Here is a 14,845-nt window from a genome sequence, read left to right on the forward strand (position 1 = left end):
GTCTGCGTAGTGAGTTCTAGGACAGCCAGAGCCACATACTGAGCCACTGTCTCAAAAATACAAGCAAACAAAGCAAAAAGGACTTGTAATGCCCCTGCCTCAGCCTCCCAGTGCTGGCTAGCATTGCAGACATGCACCATCCTTCCTAGCAAAAGCCAAGTGTTTTAAAGGATGATTTTTTTTTCCAATGTGCCAACTAAATATTACTGAATCTGCATGAGTATAATCCTGATTTATTCTCAGGGTTGGGATTTATATTTTGGCTTAGCAATCTGTATTCGTTTCTACAGATAATCTTTAACTAGAGCTTTTCATACAACTGAAATATTACAAGTGTCTAAACATTACTCTTTTGATGTGGCCCTTTGGGTGGAAATCCGAGGTTCAGTAGATAATTCCTTGAAGTATCTAATGGAAAAGAATCCGCCCTAACAAGTTTGTGTTTGAACGGAAATGCCTGGTCCCACCTGGGGGCAGTGTTGAGAAGCAACTGGGCCACAAGGACACTAAGTTCCTCAGCAGAAGACTTCAAAGCTGAAGGGGCTGTTGGGAGGTGGGGGTCCAGCTGGTAGAGGGGAGTCACCGGGGTGCCTTTGAAAGGCCTGCCTTCCAGATAAGCCTAGGCTCCACCACACATTCCCCAGAGACATTCCCTGCCTCCCTGCTTGGGTTCAGATGCAACAGCGCTGTAACTGGATCTGACCCCTGAGCCAGAGGGAACCTTTCTTTCCTTTAAGGTGCACTCTCGAGAGTTTTGCCACAGCAACAAAAAGTGGCTAAGAAGTTGATGAGGAAGGAACAGTCCAGACAAATGTGAGATTTAAAAGATTCTTTGAATGCGTTAAACATTCTGTGTCCACGATTTAGACAAATGTTTAGGAAAATACAAGAACTAATTAAGAAAGGAGGTTGAAAACTCTTCTGTCTGCTAAAGAAATGGTAGCAGAAATGTAAAGTCTACCCTTAAAAAAAATATATAAGTTCCACCAAACTTTTAAAAAAACAAATTGTCTCAATTGCCACCATGTGGGAAAACATGCCACACTTAAATCTGTGTGGGTAAATCCCGGATTTTAAAGGAGAAGACACTGTGGAAAAGGAGAGTGATGGGCTGATTGCACTATGACTGCAAAGGCAGAAGTCCTCACTAAAACACCAAATGAACAGAATCCAGTGATATGTGTTTAAAACACTTCTCTTTTACAATATGAAACTGGAGTAACTGCATCGTGAGTGACCTTGGCAGAGTCATCTGATGTAACAATAATATGATCTAGGAGGTAATTCCACTTTTATCTCCTAATCTTTGGCACATTTTATTGTCTGTCTCACAAGGCACTCGCCTGACATATGAGAGGCCGTGGGCTCCATACCGTACTGCAGGGTTAGAAAGTCAAAGGGTAATGGCCAAGACCTCCTTCACGGAGCCAAGCTTGCCATTCCAGCTTTGGAAACTTGTCTTAAAGACTGACACTTAGAATTCTCGTTAGTTAATGATGTTTTACCTCATCATTAGTCTGTGGTTGTTTCTTATTAAACGATGCTAGCATGTGTCTAGCCCTGTAGTCTGATGGTGGCTGTAGTCGTTGTCATGTAGAGGACATGCCATCATCTTAACAGAATTCCAAGCTGTACTTTCTGGTGGACTTGGATTTCACCATCTTTTTGTCACCGCGATAATGAGGGAAGGAGGGGTGGCTCTGGTGGTTGTGTGGAGCACAGGAGAGAGACGTTCTCACTGATGGCAGTGGAAACAGATGCCAAGGCTCTAAGACTGCACGCCCCCACTTGGGCAGGGCCTGTGCTCTGAGACTCCTCAAGGCACCACCTTTAGTGTTGCTACGGGGGGAAGCAGTTAAATCGCGCCCTGAGTCGGAGGCCAGAGCTCCCCTCACAGCCAGTGTCAGCCCTGTGTGCACTCTGTCACTGCTCCCTCCGTCTCGAGACAGCTTTACAGCAAGCAGCGGCGCAGGACTCTCAAAACAAGGCACACTTATACTGCTTTAAAAACGACTTGAGTCCCTGAGCACAGAGAGCTTTTTATTTTTACCAACTCTGTGGGTAGATAAACTATGTGTATCACGTACTTTTTTTCTCTGCAACTGGAATTTGTAATAAACAACCTGGAAAATCCACACTGTTCAGCTGTGGGCCTTTCGTTATGGCTGCAGAAGCGGGCAGTCACCTGTGGTAGTCTCCTGCTGCTTCTCCTTTTTCTTCACACCCACTGGGCAGTGTGCACACGGACACAGCAGTCTGTACACACACACACACACACACACACACACACACAAAGTACCTAACGATGACCCTGCCGATTGCCTCGTAGAGAAACATTGACTCAAACCAGCAGCAGACCTGGGTCTGCCTCCCGCATAGGCCCTGAGGTCGTCCTCTGTAAGCCTCCGTGTTGGCAGCCGAAAGCCTCTTTTATAGCTCACAATAAAAACCAAATGCCCGTGCCCTCAGATTGTACTTCCCCGTTAGGAAGCAGAGGGAGAAGCTGAGGACTGTAAATTTAGACTGCCGTGTTCCTTGTTCCATCAGGGTTAACATGGCTGTAAGTGAGTCACTGGACCTTTCTGCAGGGCAGGCTTCCATCATGTAAACCATCATTCCCTTCTGGAGTCCAAAGCTTAGGAAGTGGCCAGTTCTCGTGAGCCAGGGGAGGAGCAGAGGGCGTGGAGGGAGGACTCTGTTCTTCAAAGAAGCCATTTCTTTCCTTCCTCAGATTATTTCCCTGTCAGCAAGCCAACACGCCAGGGTGCTAGAGAATTTTGCTGTTTGTTTTTGCATTTTTTTCTTTCAAGTGATACATGTGCTAACACTTTTGAAAGTTAGTCTACACTGAAAAAAAATTGCCGAAGATATTAATATTCTATCTTGAGTCCTGGGTACTCGCATTGTGTGGGGACAGCAGAGAGCTGTGAGTCCTATAAAGACTGTTGAGGAAGGACAAGGCCAGACAAGGCCTAGAGGAGACTCCGTGAGGAGGGGGAGGGCAGGGTGCCTGGTACTCCAGAAATGGACCCTAAGAAGCCGACTGAGCCATCCTGCTGCAGCGTGCACAGCCCTGGCCGCTCCCCCAGGAGCTGCTCGGCCAGCTCCACCTCCCCAGGCCCTGGGGAGACTGGGAAGGAAATTTCCCTGGAAGGACACCAACATTCGCCATGAAATTCCTCCTCTTAAAACAGCTTTTAAAAGAACAAACAAATCCAACCCACATTCCATAGTCTCCCTTATCCCCAGTCATATACATGGTCTCACTTATCCTTAGTAAACTAGAGATGTCAAATAGAAAACTCCAGAGATGTGGGACTGGTGCCTGTCGTAATGGCTGTTCTGCTGTCACTGCCCATCCCCCACTGCACAAATTCATCCGGTTACTGCTCATCCCTCACTGTGAAAGTTCATCCAGTTACTGCTCATCCCTCACTGTGAAAGTTCATCCAGTTACTGTCCAGCTTTCACTGCACCAAACTCATCTGGTTACTGCCCATCCCCCACTGCACAAACTCATCTGGTTACTGCCCATCCCCCACTGCACAAACTCATCCGGTTACTGCCCATCCCCCACTGCACAAACTCATCCGGTTACTGCCCATCCCCCACTGCACAAACTCATCTGGTTACTGCCCATCCCCCACTGCACAAACTCATCTGGTTACTGCCCATCCCCCACTGCACAAACTCATCTGGTTACTGCCCATCCCTCGCTGTGCCAAAGTTATAACTCCAGCTCTACACTCAACTGTATTTGGTCAAAAGCAATACATGCAGACTCACAGTTAAAAGGGAAAGTGAGAGTCGAGGTGGTGGCCCGGTGGGTATAACGCTTGCCAGTCAAATGTGGCCACCTGACTCTAGGTCCCCAGCACTCTTGCTAAAAGCCAGCAGTAGAGGCCTGTGTGGGATTGGCCCTGCCGGGGTAGAGCATTATGGGGACACCTGCTCGGTTTTGTTACCAACTAAAAGCACCCTGGTTTATTTCTTTCTTTCTGTTTTCCCCCCTTGTTTGTCTTTTTACTGGTGTTGGGGGTTGTTGCTGATTGTTTTATTTGGTTTTACTGGTGGAGTTGGGGGAGTGTGAGCTTAGTGTATATCTCAGGCCATAAATTGATGGCAATTCTCTGGCTTCAACCTTCAGGGTGCTTGAATTAATAGGCATGAGCTACCCAATCTGGCTTCTCAATTTTTTTTTTTTTTTTTACTTATTCACTAATTCATTCATTGGTTTGTTTTTGAGATGCAGTCTCTCTATGTAGCTCAGGCTGTCCCAAATTTATAATCTTCCTACATCAGCCTTCCAAGCTACTGTGCATAATTATTACACTCTACTCTTTTATATTATTTTTCTCATTCATGAAACTTTATCTGTTTTGTTTACAACTCTCCCCTACCTCCTGGTAGAATACAATGGGAATGACTAAACACTGAGGCTTAATGCTGTGTTGAGTCTGACTCTGAGTGACTCATGTGTTTTAGCTCATTTAAAACCCAAACTCCTTTGAAGTACTTACTCCCAAAGAAACTACGGCCCAAGGACTAGCCAGACCCCTTACTCAGACTCATAGCTAGGAAGTGCTCAAAAGGGAATCTGAATCAGTCAACCCCAGGATCTGCTGTGTTCACCAAATTAGAATATCCCTACTGACGGTGATCCACACATATTTACTGATTAGGTGACCAAACGGGTGAAATGTGGAAGCAGCCGTGGTGAGCAATATTATTGGTCCATTTGTATTATATATATATAATACAAAATATCTAAGTGTCATTATCGGCAACACAAAATGAATTTTGGTAAACCCTAATCGGCAGTGAGAACGTGGTGCCAGAATGGGACCAGGGGATAGCACTGAGGTGTCCCCTCTGTCCCTTCACCTGCAGCGGGTTACTTGTGTGTCGCTGTGAGCGTCTTGGAGCTCCGTACTTGCATGAGCCGTTGCTGAGTAGGTCGAATGCACTTTGGGAAGCTCTTTAACTGGCTGACGCAGGTTAAGGGCTAAGAGCAGGGAAGTGTCTGCAAGGGCATTGGCCAAAATGTTACCGGTTCCATTTCCTGGAGAGGCAAGTTTTCAGTTTGTGTTTTTGTTGTTACGGTTTTGTTTTGCTTTTGTTTCTGAGGGTCCCAGGCTGCCCTGATGTGAGAAGTTTTAGCATGATTAGTTTCACTCACCTCTGGACGAGGCAGCGCCTCCTCCCCGTGGCATGAACCGAGCATGTGGGTGTTGTCCGCTGCTGCCCCCCCAGAGACGCCCTTGACTGCGCCTGCTTGGCTTCCCTTTGGGTTTCTAACCAAGAGTCTCCTCTGTTGCCGGTTTTCATTCCTATGCCAGGCTGAGCAGACCAAGGAAGAGCAGAAGCAAGACCTGAATGCGGAGAAGTTGATGAGGCAGGTCTCCAAGGATGTGTGCCGGCTGCGGGAGCAGAGCCGGAAGGTGCCTCGGCAGGTGCAGTCCTTCAGGTAAGTGGCTTCATGGGGCCAGCTGTGTGCTGTCCCCCTCGCGTGGTGGGGTGCACAAGTGAGAGTTACCACTGCGTCTGTCCCTGGTAAGAATATAGTGTACATCGTTCCGTCCTGAGGTGACACCCACTAAGCCAGTCTCCCCAGGAACCCAGAACCTCTTCTTTTCATAGAGAAATCTTTGCTCAGGATATAGAAAAGTCATAGATGTTTCTTCTCCCCCAACACATGCACACGTGCGCGCGCACACACACACACACACACACACCTTGTACTTCTCTAATCCCCACAGTAGAGCAAGAGAACACACATACACTTCCTGCTCCTACAGAGGACCTCCAATCCGAAAGGACAGGGTTCCACAGTGCTGTGTAGAGCTTTTTCAGTGCCGTGTGAATAAATCAGGATTATGAGAGCATTTGGGAGGAATCAATGTGTGTAGGGCCAGGTGTTCAGGCACTATCAGGTCAGCTCAAAGGAAGGCATCACTGGAGTCCATCGTGGAGGGATTCCACCAAATCTTCAGGCCCTGGCTGTGGTGGGGATGAGGAACAGCCCAGCTGTGTGTAGCAGAGCTTGTCAGGTAGGGTGGGACTCAGAATCCACAGGACCTGAATGCCACACCGAAGGATTTCAATTGCGGCTTCAGTACTGAGGGAGCCAGGTCTCAAGTTAAGACGGGAGCCTGTGGGGACAGGCATTGGAGGCACGGAGGAGACTGAGGCAGAGAGCAGAGAAGAGGACAGTGAGGACGCCCCCCTGCATCCTGCTTTTACACAGCCTGGTTGACCATGCTCTAGGGCAGACAGCCCAGGTAACTCCAGGTAACTCCAGCCATCGAACACTCAGAAATCAAACTCTAAAGTGGGGTGAAGAGTCACAGAGAGAGGAAAAAGGAGCAGCCTGCAGGTTCTGTGTGGTGGCTCCCATGGTGGAAGCGGGCAGCACATACGAAAGCGGGAGAAGGCGACCAGGAGGGGACAGCTGCCGGGTACTGGAAAAAATCCCAAAAGCTAGACGGAGAGCCAGAGCAGCCCTAGAGCCGAAGGACCAGAAAGGAACTGAAGTGTCCCCAGATCGTGAGGCCTCGGAGACCGTATCAATTGGTCAAATGACAAGAGGGTCACAGGAAAAGTTCTCTTTACTTGTTTTATGTTCATCGTAGGTTCGGCTTAGGTTTTGTATAGAGAAATCCTTAGAGAGCTTCTAAGCTTGGGCCAAGATGGTTCAGTGAACAAAGGAGCTCGCAGCCAAGCCCGATGACCTGAGTTCAATGCCTGGAACCCACATGTTGGAAGGAACAAACCAATCCCCGTGTGCAGTCCTCTGAGCCCCACGTGTACTGCGACAGGGTCTCCTCCCTCCTCCCTCTCTCTCTCTCTCTCTCTCTCTCCCTCTCTCTCTCCCTCTCTCTCTCTCTCTCCCTCTCTCTCTCTCTCTCCCTCTCTCTGTCTCCCTCCCTCTCTCTCTCCCTCCCTCCCTCTCTCTCTCTCTCCCTCTCTCTCTCTCTCTCTCCCTCTCTCTCTCTCTCCCTCCCTCCCTCTCTCTCTCCCTCCCTCCCTCTCTCTCTCTCCCTCTCTCTCTCTCTCCCTCCCTCTCTCTCTCTCCCTCTCCCTCTCCCTCCCTCTCTCTCTCTCTCCCCCCATTCTCTCTCTCTCTCTCTCCCCCCTTCTCCCCCCCCTCCATTCTCTCTTCCTACCTTTCTCACATGCACGCGCGCGCGCACACACGTTACAAAAGAGAGCGAGAAAGAAAGCTAACTAGCTAGCGTTTAGGCTCTGGAGAGAAATCGGGAGAGAGGCTGTTTGGCAGCAGGGAAGGACTCATGGCAGACAGACGGGGAGAGCTCTGACTGGGAGCTGACATCAGACAAGTGAGGCTTCAGAGCAGGGGCAGGAGCTGAGCTGCTGAAGGTCTCGAATATAAAGGTAAAAGGCTGGGTTTTCCCTGCCCATTGTGCTAGACAGCCACAGTGGCCACGCACAGAAAGTGCTGCTCCTTGGTGTCTGAGCTGTGCAGTGGTAGCAGGAGCCCTTCCTGCCGGCACGCTGCAGCCTTCCACAGCAACCAGCATCCTCAACTGTGAAAATCTTAAACTTGCAGTTGTTAAACTATGAGGGAAGAACGCACAGGCGTCCCTGTTCCCCATAAGAAACCCACCTGTCCTGGTGTGACGGCAGGTGTTGTCGCAGGACAAAGGCAGAGGCAGGCAGATCTCCGTGAGTTCGGGGCCAGCTGGTCTGCAGAGTGAGTTCCAGGGCAGCCGGGGCTGTATAATGAGACCCTCCCTCCCTCCCTCTCTCTCTTGGGGGCGGGGGTGGGGGAGATGAATCCATTGATACCACAAGGCAATCGATAATCGTGAGAATGACGGAGTGACGTGAGACATGCCCTGTGGGGACTGTGTGGCACCTGTGGTAGCTGAATGTGCTCCTTGGTGCCTAGGCGGCAGGTGGGGCACAAGCGCAGTCCTGCCTCAGCCTCTTGTTTCGTGTGGAGACAGGAGCCCAGTGTCCTGGGTGTCATGTTGCTCAGGCCAGTGAGCAAGGATCCCTTGTGACTCCAAGGCAGCCGCTATAACTGACCATGTAGTTGAGTCCTCACAGGGTTTGGCAGGGCTTCGTGGCCTCCCAGACGTCATGATGACAGTCTCTGGCTGCTTTAACCTCTTTACTCATCTTTAGGGACTAGGCAATCTTAAGGATGCTGCATCACAATAACCCTGCTCGTCACTCTTTTCTCATTCTCCAGCTGCACCATGGCTTGTGTGTTGGGAGGGCAAGCTCAGCCCTTCCTCCTAGCTGCCAAGCACAGCTCAGTGTGGAACACACCTCAGTGCAATGAGTGGTAGCATGCTATGCATGTGAAGTTTCCTAGAAAGATAAGCGATGTCATCTCTACACTCCTTATTTTTCCTATCATTTTCCTGACTCGAATACCATTCTGCTCCATCCTGACAGGTCTCCTTCTGTCTCCCAGGGTGGTTTTCCTCCTAAGATAGTCAGGTGGGGGGGGGGGCTGGAAAGATGGCTCGGTGACAGGTGGAGGCCTGAGATCAGTCCCCCACCGCCCACCTATGAAAGCTAGATGACCTGTAACTGCAGGGCTGAGGGGGCTCAGACAGGAGGATTCCTGGAACTTGCTGGCTAGTCGGTCTCACTGAACCAGCAAGCTCCAAATTCAGCAAAAGACCCTGTCTCAGAAACTGAGGTGAGAGGCTGGCAAGGTGTCTCAACAGGCAAGGGCGTCTGTCTCCAAGGCAGACAACAAGCGTTTGTTCCCTGGGACCTGAACACTAGGAGGAGAGAACCAACTCCACAGAGTGTCTCCAGCCTCCACACCGGTGCCATGGCGCACATGCGAACACGCGTGCGCGGTGCACACACACACACCATAAGTAAATAAATGTAATGAACAAATTAAAAATACTGTGGAGAGCAATTGAAAGCATGAGCAGTGCCTCCCACCACACACAGAGACAATCGTGTGTCATTCTAGTGTCCCTGTCCCTGCCTTGTCATGAGTTAGCTTTGACAAACTTCCTGGTGTCATGGATTCTCTAAGGTCTCTGGGAATTTCAGGTCAGCATTTTGGTCCTTTTGAATCTTCTCCTGCCCTGGCTTAGATATAACCCAACATAGCCCACACCCCTGGTGGACAACAAATGCTCTTCAGTTGGAAACTCTAGCGGGACTTACTGACTTGGTGTGTAGAGGACTTATATCCAGGGGAACTATGTGTACTTCCCCCCTTTAAAGCAATGAAGACTCAACCTGACAAGATGGTTCAGTGAGGAAAGGCTCTTGTTACCATGCCTGATGATCTGAGTTCAAACCCCCAGGACCCACGAGGAAGGAGAGGACTGCACGTTCTTCTGACTTCACGCCAGTACCCTGGCATGTACACTCCCACACATACACCAGATAAAAATATCTATAGAAATAAAAATTATTAGAAAGGAAGGCTCTTGTGATTTTAGGCGTAGTTTCTGGGATTGTGGAGCCAGCCTTTGGGGGCTCTCGGAATTTCCAGGTTCATACTGAGTGGTTCTCTCCCTGTCTCTGTCTAGGGAGAAGATAGCCTACTTCACACGAGCGAAGATCAGCATCCCGTCCCTGCCTGCTGATGACGTGTGACCTCGCCTCGCGGCTTAACACTACTTCTTGCCTGCTCACTTTCCAAGGGAGGGTCAAAGACTGAACATTTCCTGGTTTTGTTTTTTTGTTGGGGGAGGGGCTTTTGTTTCCTGTAACATAACTGACAACTCTTGAAGAACTTTCATTCCACACCAGTTTCATCAGGTTACTCTGTAAAGTGTGTTGAATGTAACTCTTACATGCTTTGAGAAGGAAAACAGATTCACAGAACAGAAGTGGGGTAGCCTGATCCACACCCCGTAGTACAGTGTGCGTCACCCCCGCGTTTCACTGTGCAGAATGGGACAGAGGCAGCGGGGGCCCAGTGTCTAACCACTGAGCCAACTGCAGGAGGCAGCTACCCGGGAGCCTGCGAAGCGGGAACCACACCATTCTAGAAAGCCACTCTCTCCACCCGGAGTGCACACAAGCAAGCGTCACTCTGAGTCCACCCAAAGCAGGTGCCCTGTTCCTTCCAAGTCTGGCCACCTTGTGTCTGCCCTCCTAACCTTGTCTAAAGAAAACAAAAGCATGAAATACTGAGTACAAGATGTGAAAAGCAAAGGTATATTCCTACTGTGGAGAGCTGTGGTCAGGCCAGAGAGAAAGAGGGGCACCATCTCCCAAAAAGCACACCAAGGAAACTCAACTGATGTTGGGTGGCCACTGCTTCTAACGCAATCTGAATGTGCACGGCTTTGTCAGTTTCCGGTCTGCACCAGGTTTTGTCCCAGGGATAAAGACAATGCCACAGAGAAGCGTGTCATGGCCCTGGGCTCTGATAACAGTGCAGGCTGTGCAGAGGGGACACACCCTAGGTGAGGCCCAAGATGGCAGTCAGTGCAGGTGGTGAGGAGGGGACACACCCATGTTCATTAGGTGAGATCGGAGGACAGGGCGCATCCTAATGACATCATAATCAACAGGTTTCTTCACTTACTTGAAATTATTTCGAAGCTGTCAACTCTAGGGGATTCTATCAGTGATTCATAGGCAGTGAACAGGAGCAAAACAATGGGTGTGCCTGAGAGGACTCGGAGTGTAGACTGGACCACTCAAAAATATATGTTCTGGGCAAACAAGCTTGAGCTAGAAATTGTCAACATGTCCTGCTCTCCAGGTTAGGTTTTAACTCACCAGACCCGGGCACTTCTTAAAAAAAAAAAAAGAAAAGAAAAAAAAAGCTCAGCATAGCTTTGCCAGCATACAAGTGTTAAGATACATAGTTTTTAGGTAATTTAAACCATACTTACTTAGTCTGTCATACTGGAAGAAGCTGTGTTTTGGTGAGCCATCTTATATAGCAAGCTAAATTATTTTTATTTTTTTAATGCAAAATAATTTTATAGGAATTTTAAAAAAGAAAGTTAGGCAAGGAAAAAAATCTGTTTAAAAAGAAGAGTTATGTTCTGCTGGAATCCCCATTAGTGAGAATTTTTATTTTCTTGAATCTATGCATATTTTAGAACGTTCATTTTATCAGAATCATTATTTATACTCAGCCAGAACTTAAGTTACTGCACCTAAAACTTCAACCGTTTTTTTCCCCTAAATGTTGCACAGCTTACGCAACCTCTTAGAAGATGTAGCTGGACGTGACACTACTTGGAATAAAAAAAGAGCCTAGTGGCAGGCTGAGCACTCTCCCGGGCTGCCCAGTTTGCCCTGTGGGCACCTGAAGGAAGCTGGAGTGCCATCCATCATTGTCAAGGTCAAATGTGAACAGCAGAGTCTTATTTAATATAGTGCTAAAGTAAAGGTCAGCTGTCCCCGGCGTCATATTTGACCCACGAAAATGTTCATAGAATTTTGTGTAGTTGTACCGTACGATTTTATTTTCATTTATTTATTTGCGGTCTTATTTATGTTGTGTTTAATATATAGTTTGGTTCTGGCCATCTTAAATGTTGGGCTTACAAGAGGCTATATTGGAGTATTTGCAGCCTCAGGATCTTCACCAGACTTCTTGCTAGCTTTTCGTAATACAGAACGTCTCAGATAAGTATTAAAGAATAGAGTGTCTCAGGCTGTGACTAGGGGACTTTGGTTTTATTTTACACAACGTGCTCATTTCTAACATGAGAGAGAAATGCATTCTAGCAGGACCCACACAGGACCCACACTCTAAAGCCAGCAATAGTTTTATGTATTACAGGCAGCTTTATGTAGTCCTGTCACATTTGTATTAACCCATGATGCAGAAAACATTTTACTAACTCGATCACAAAACCATATGAACAAATAAAAATTTTAATATTATGAAAAATATTTTTAAAGGTAGAATTATTCTTCACAGGACAAAAAGAATTTAGTATTTAGCTCTCAAGTTTGGATTATCAGTATATTATTACCATTTTATATATCAGACTCTTAAATGTTACAGGTACAAAAAGAGTATTACTTGCCAAATGAACAAAGTTTAGCTGAGTCTCTAGCATACAAATTAAATACATTTAAAATTTTTTGCTATGGATTTATATTATATTAAATATGAGAAGCTCAGGACTGAACTAAATATTTAAGCAGGTTAGATTCTGAATGTTTCCGTTTTCATTCGTGCTGTTTGTGAAAGTATTCAAATACATCACACAGATTGACTCCCATTGCTGCACGTTCCCTTTGTTTGTGGATGGAAAACAAGTTCAGTGATTTTTTTTAAACAAAGATATGTATTTCCTAATACTGTATTTTAATGTTGCTTATTGTTGAGTTAATTTCCCTGATTGGCACAAGTACAAGAATCTACTTGAACCTTGTACCAAGCAAATATAAAATGTTCCATGGAGAATTCCTCAAACCAAAACTTTGTCATGAATAGTTCTTATTTAGACTGTATATATCAAGGATTTATAAATGAGATGGGTATTTTCATTTCTCAAGGAAAACAAGGACTGACAAGTATGTGGTCCCCAGGTAACTACTCAGGCTGGCAGTGGTGAGCAAAAGAGGTTGCCTTCTCAGGAGGCGCTGTGCCCACCCACACACACCCGTCCTGACCTGTGCCACGGAGCCAAAGCAGGCAGGACATTCCTCCCTGCAACACGGGCACAGAGGCAGGCACACTTCTGTGTCGCACATTCTATCTGAATTCCCAGGATCCAAGGTCGCTCTGCTGTGCTCAGAGGCACACATGGGTGTCTCTGATGTGGGGAGGACTCTAGAGACACTGAAGTCTCTGAAGAGGAGGTGTCCCATGGAGTCCTTGAAGGACCAAGCAGGTGTTTGTCTGTTGTTGTTTTGTTTTCACTGCCATCACTTGTCATGCATTTTAAATAAGTATACACTGAGACCTTGATCGCATAAGTTATCTTAGACACCTGAAACTGCATGATCAGCCGTCACATCCATTTTCCACATGATGCCTCTCCACATGAATGACCCTTCAGTTACACAAGGGCTCCTGGAATGTTTTATTTACCCGTTCCCTGTGTGTGTGCAATCAGAGCCTATTTTAGAGGTTGACGAAGCGTTCATGCTCGCTGATGACTGATTACACTAATAGGTCCTGATTCAATTGGCCTCCCAATAGGAAACAGAAGTGCTTTGCTCAGTTGTAGGAAGAAATTGTATTTGAAGAAGTTAATAGACACAGAAAGGAAACGCACATTTCAGAAAATCAAGATCACAGTGAGGAGGGGTGATTATAGCAGGAGATCGTACCAAGTCCATCTGGAGCAAGCACCTGCTGAAGAGTGGAAAGGCCACAGATCCCTCTGGCTTAGGTTTCTGGGTTGGCCTGTTTCAGCTCCAACTGCTGACAGTGGTCTTGCAATCCTGTGACTGCGTAGCGGCCCGAGGCTGGAGTTGCTGGGCTTGAGCAGGCTGCACAGTGAAGCAGACACCCTCCTAGCACGAGGCAGAAGCCAGCAAACCAGCCGAGGAAAAGGGCCTCCCCAAACTCCCACCTGGGCACAATCTCAGGCAGGGTCTCATCCCAGAACTCCTGCACTGTCACGTGGGCCACCCAGGAGACAGGAACCAGGACCATCACGCCCGAAGTCCAGAGCAGGAGCCCTCCCAGGATGAGCAGTCGCCTCTTCAGACCCTTCTGGGTCTCTCCAAGCCTCAGGCAGTCCAGGCTGCAGCCAGAGGCCAGCAGCCCCAGCAGCCCCAGCCCATTGGACAGAGACATCAAGACCCTGGAGATCTGGAGTTCGGCTGGCAAGGCCAGGAAGGAGTCAAAGTCCTTACATTGACTCCCCACTTCCTCCTGGATGACGCAGGATTGCCAGAGTCCCATGGTCCAGTTTTCCATCTCGTTCAGCTCCAGGTTGAGGTTCTTCCAGTGTGGCAAGTAGTTTGTAAGGCAGGCTAAAACCCATCCCAGCAGTGCTAGCAGAAGTGCAGCGGACTGCGTGGCTGTTCGGAAGTCTAAGCCCATTAGAACGCCCTGTGAGCGTGAGCCTGAGCCAACCCGACTTCTGCCCTGCGCTTGCTGTAGAAAGTGTGACACTTAGCGCTCGCAGAGCTCAGGCATGCTTTTGCATTGTGTGTATAGGAGGACACTTGCCAGGTCTACTATTGTTTGATTCCATGTTGAAAAGATTTCTGAAGAGGACAGGGAAACACAGCTATGAACCAGTAATGCTAAGGTGTGGCCGGGGCCGTGTTTGTGTCCCGTGGGCTGAGGTTTGTGCAGGGCGCTTTGACAGCCAGCCTCCGAGGTCAAGTTGTGCTAATCTTTTCATTGTGAAGGTTTACCTGGCTTTCACATTCCCAACGCTCCTAACAAGCCAGAGAATTAAGTCTAAGTGTTAAAAAAAAGGAAAAAAAGGATTGTTTAATTGAAGGTTTGGGTTCAACTCCTCCTCCTCTGTGCTGTGCTAATTAGACCTGTCAGATTTTCATCTGTTTAAGAGTTCTCGAGTTTCAGTGCGTGTGTTATGATAATACTGGGTGTTACCATCTTTGCAAAAAAGAGGTTCAGAGAGAAGTATTTCTTAACCAAATAAATCAATCTTATCAGGAATCCCTCTAGACTTTAAATGGAGCCTGCTTTGAGAAGTCTGGCTGCAGGAATTGCAGCGCACACGAGACAATACTGAAGTCAATGTGGGTCTCACTTATCTGCAAGCCTTTGGTTAAGCTCACTCACGTGCCCTAGCAGCTGTCGGACTCTGAGAATTGGGAGAGTTTTCTTTTCCTTCTCTCTCCTTTTTTCTTCTTTGCTGGAGTTAGCTTCCTAGGCTGTAGGAAAGATAACCAACAGGGCCTTTGGGTAAAAGTCAGATCATTGTCCCCG

The 14,845-nt window shown here is 47.8% G+C and overlaps 2 protein-coding genes across 3 annotated transcripts in view; one reads left to right on the plus strand and one right to left on the minus strand.

Moving 5' to 3' along the window:
- Wwc2 (WW and C2 domain containing 2) overlaps nt 1-12,406 on the plus strand; it is a 154,470-nt gene extending 142,064 nt beyond the window's left edge. For both annotated transcript variants that reach the window (XM_005066684.4, XM_040731738.1), the window contains exons 22-23: nt 5,340-5,467; nt 9,537-12,406. In XM_005066684.4, coding sequence (XP_005066741.1) covers nt 5,340-5,467; nt 9,537-9,603 — 195 coding nt within the window. In that variant the 3' untranslated portion in view covers nt 9,604-12,406. The remainder of the gene's footprint in view (nt 1-5,339; nt 5,468-9,536) is intronic.
- A 744-nt stretch (nt 12,407-13,150) lies between these two features.
- On the minus strand, nt 13,151-14,509 carry Cldn22 (claudin 22). Its single transcript, XM_005066523.4, has one exon. The coding sequence runs from the start codon at nt 13,982-13,984 to the stop codon at nt 13,322-13,324; it is 663 nt and encodes a 220-aa protein (XP_005066580.1). The 5' UTR covers nt 13,985-14,509; the 3' UTR covers nt 13,151-13,321.
- Between the last annotated feature and the right edge of the window lie 336 nt (nt 14,510-14,845).

This window comes from Mesocricetus auratus, unplaced genomic scaffold (genome assembly GCF_017639785.1).
Source record: "Mesocricetus auratus isolate SY011 unplaced genomic scaffold, BCM_Maur_2.0 Super-Scaffold_100026, whole genome shotgun sequence".
NCBI classification, from domain to species: Eukaryota; Metazoa; Chordata; class Mammalia; order Rodentia; family Cricetidae; genus Mesocricetus; species Mesocricetus auratus.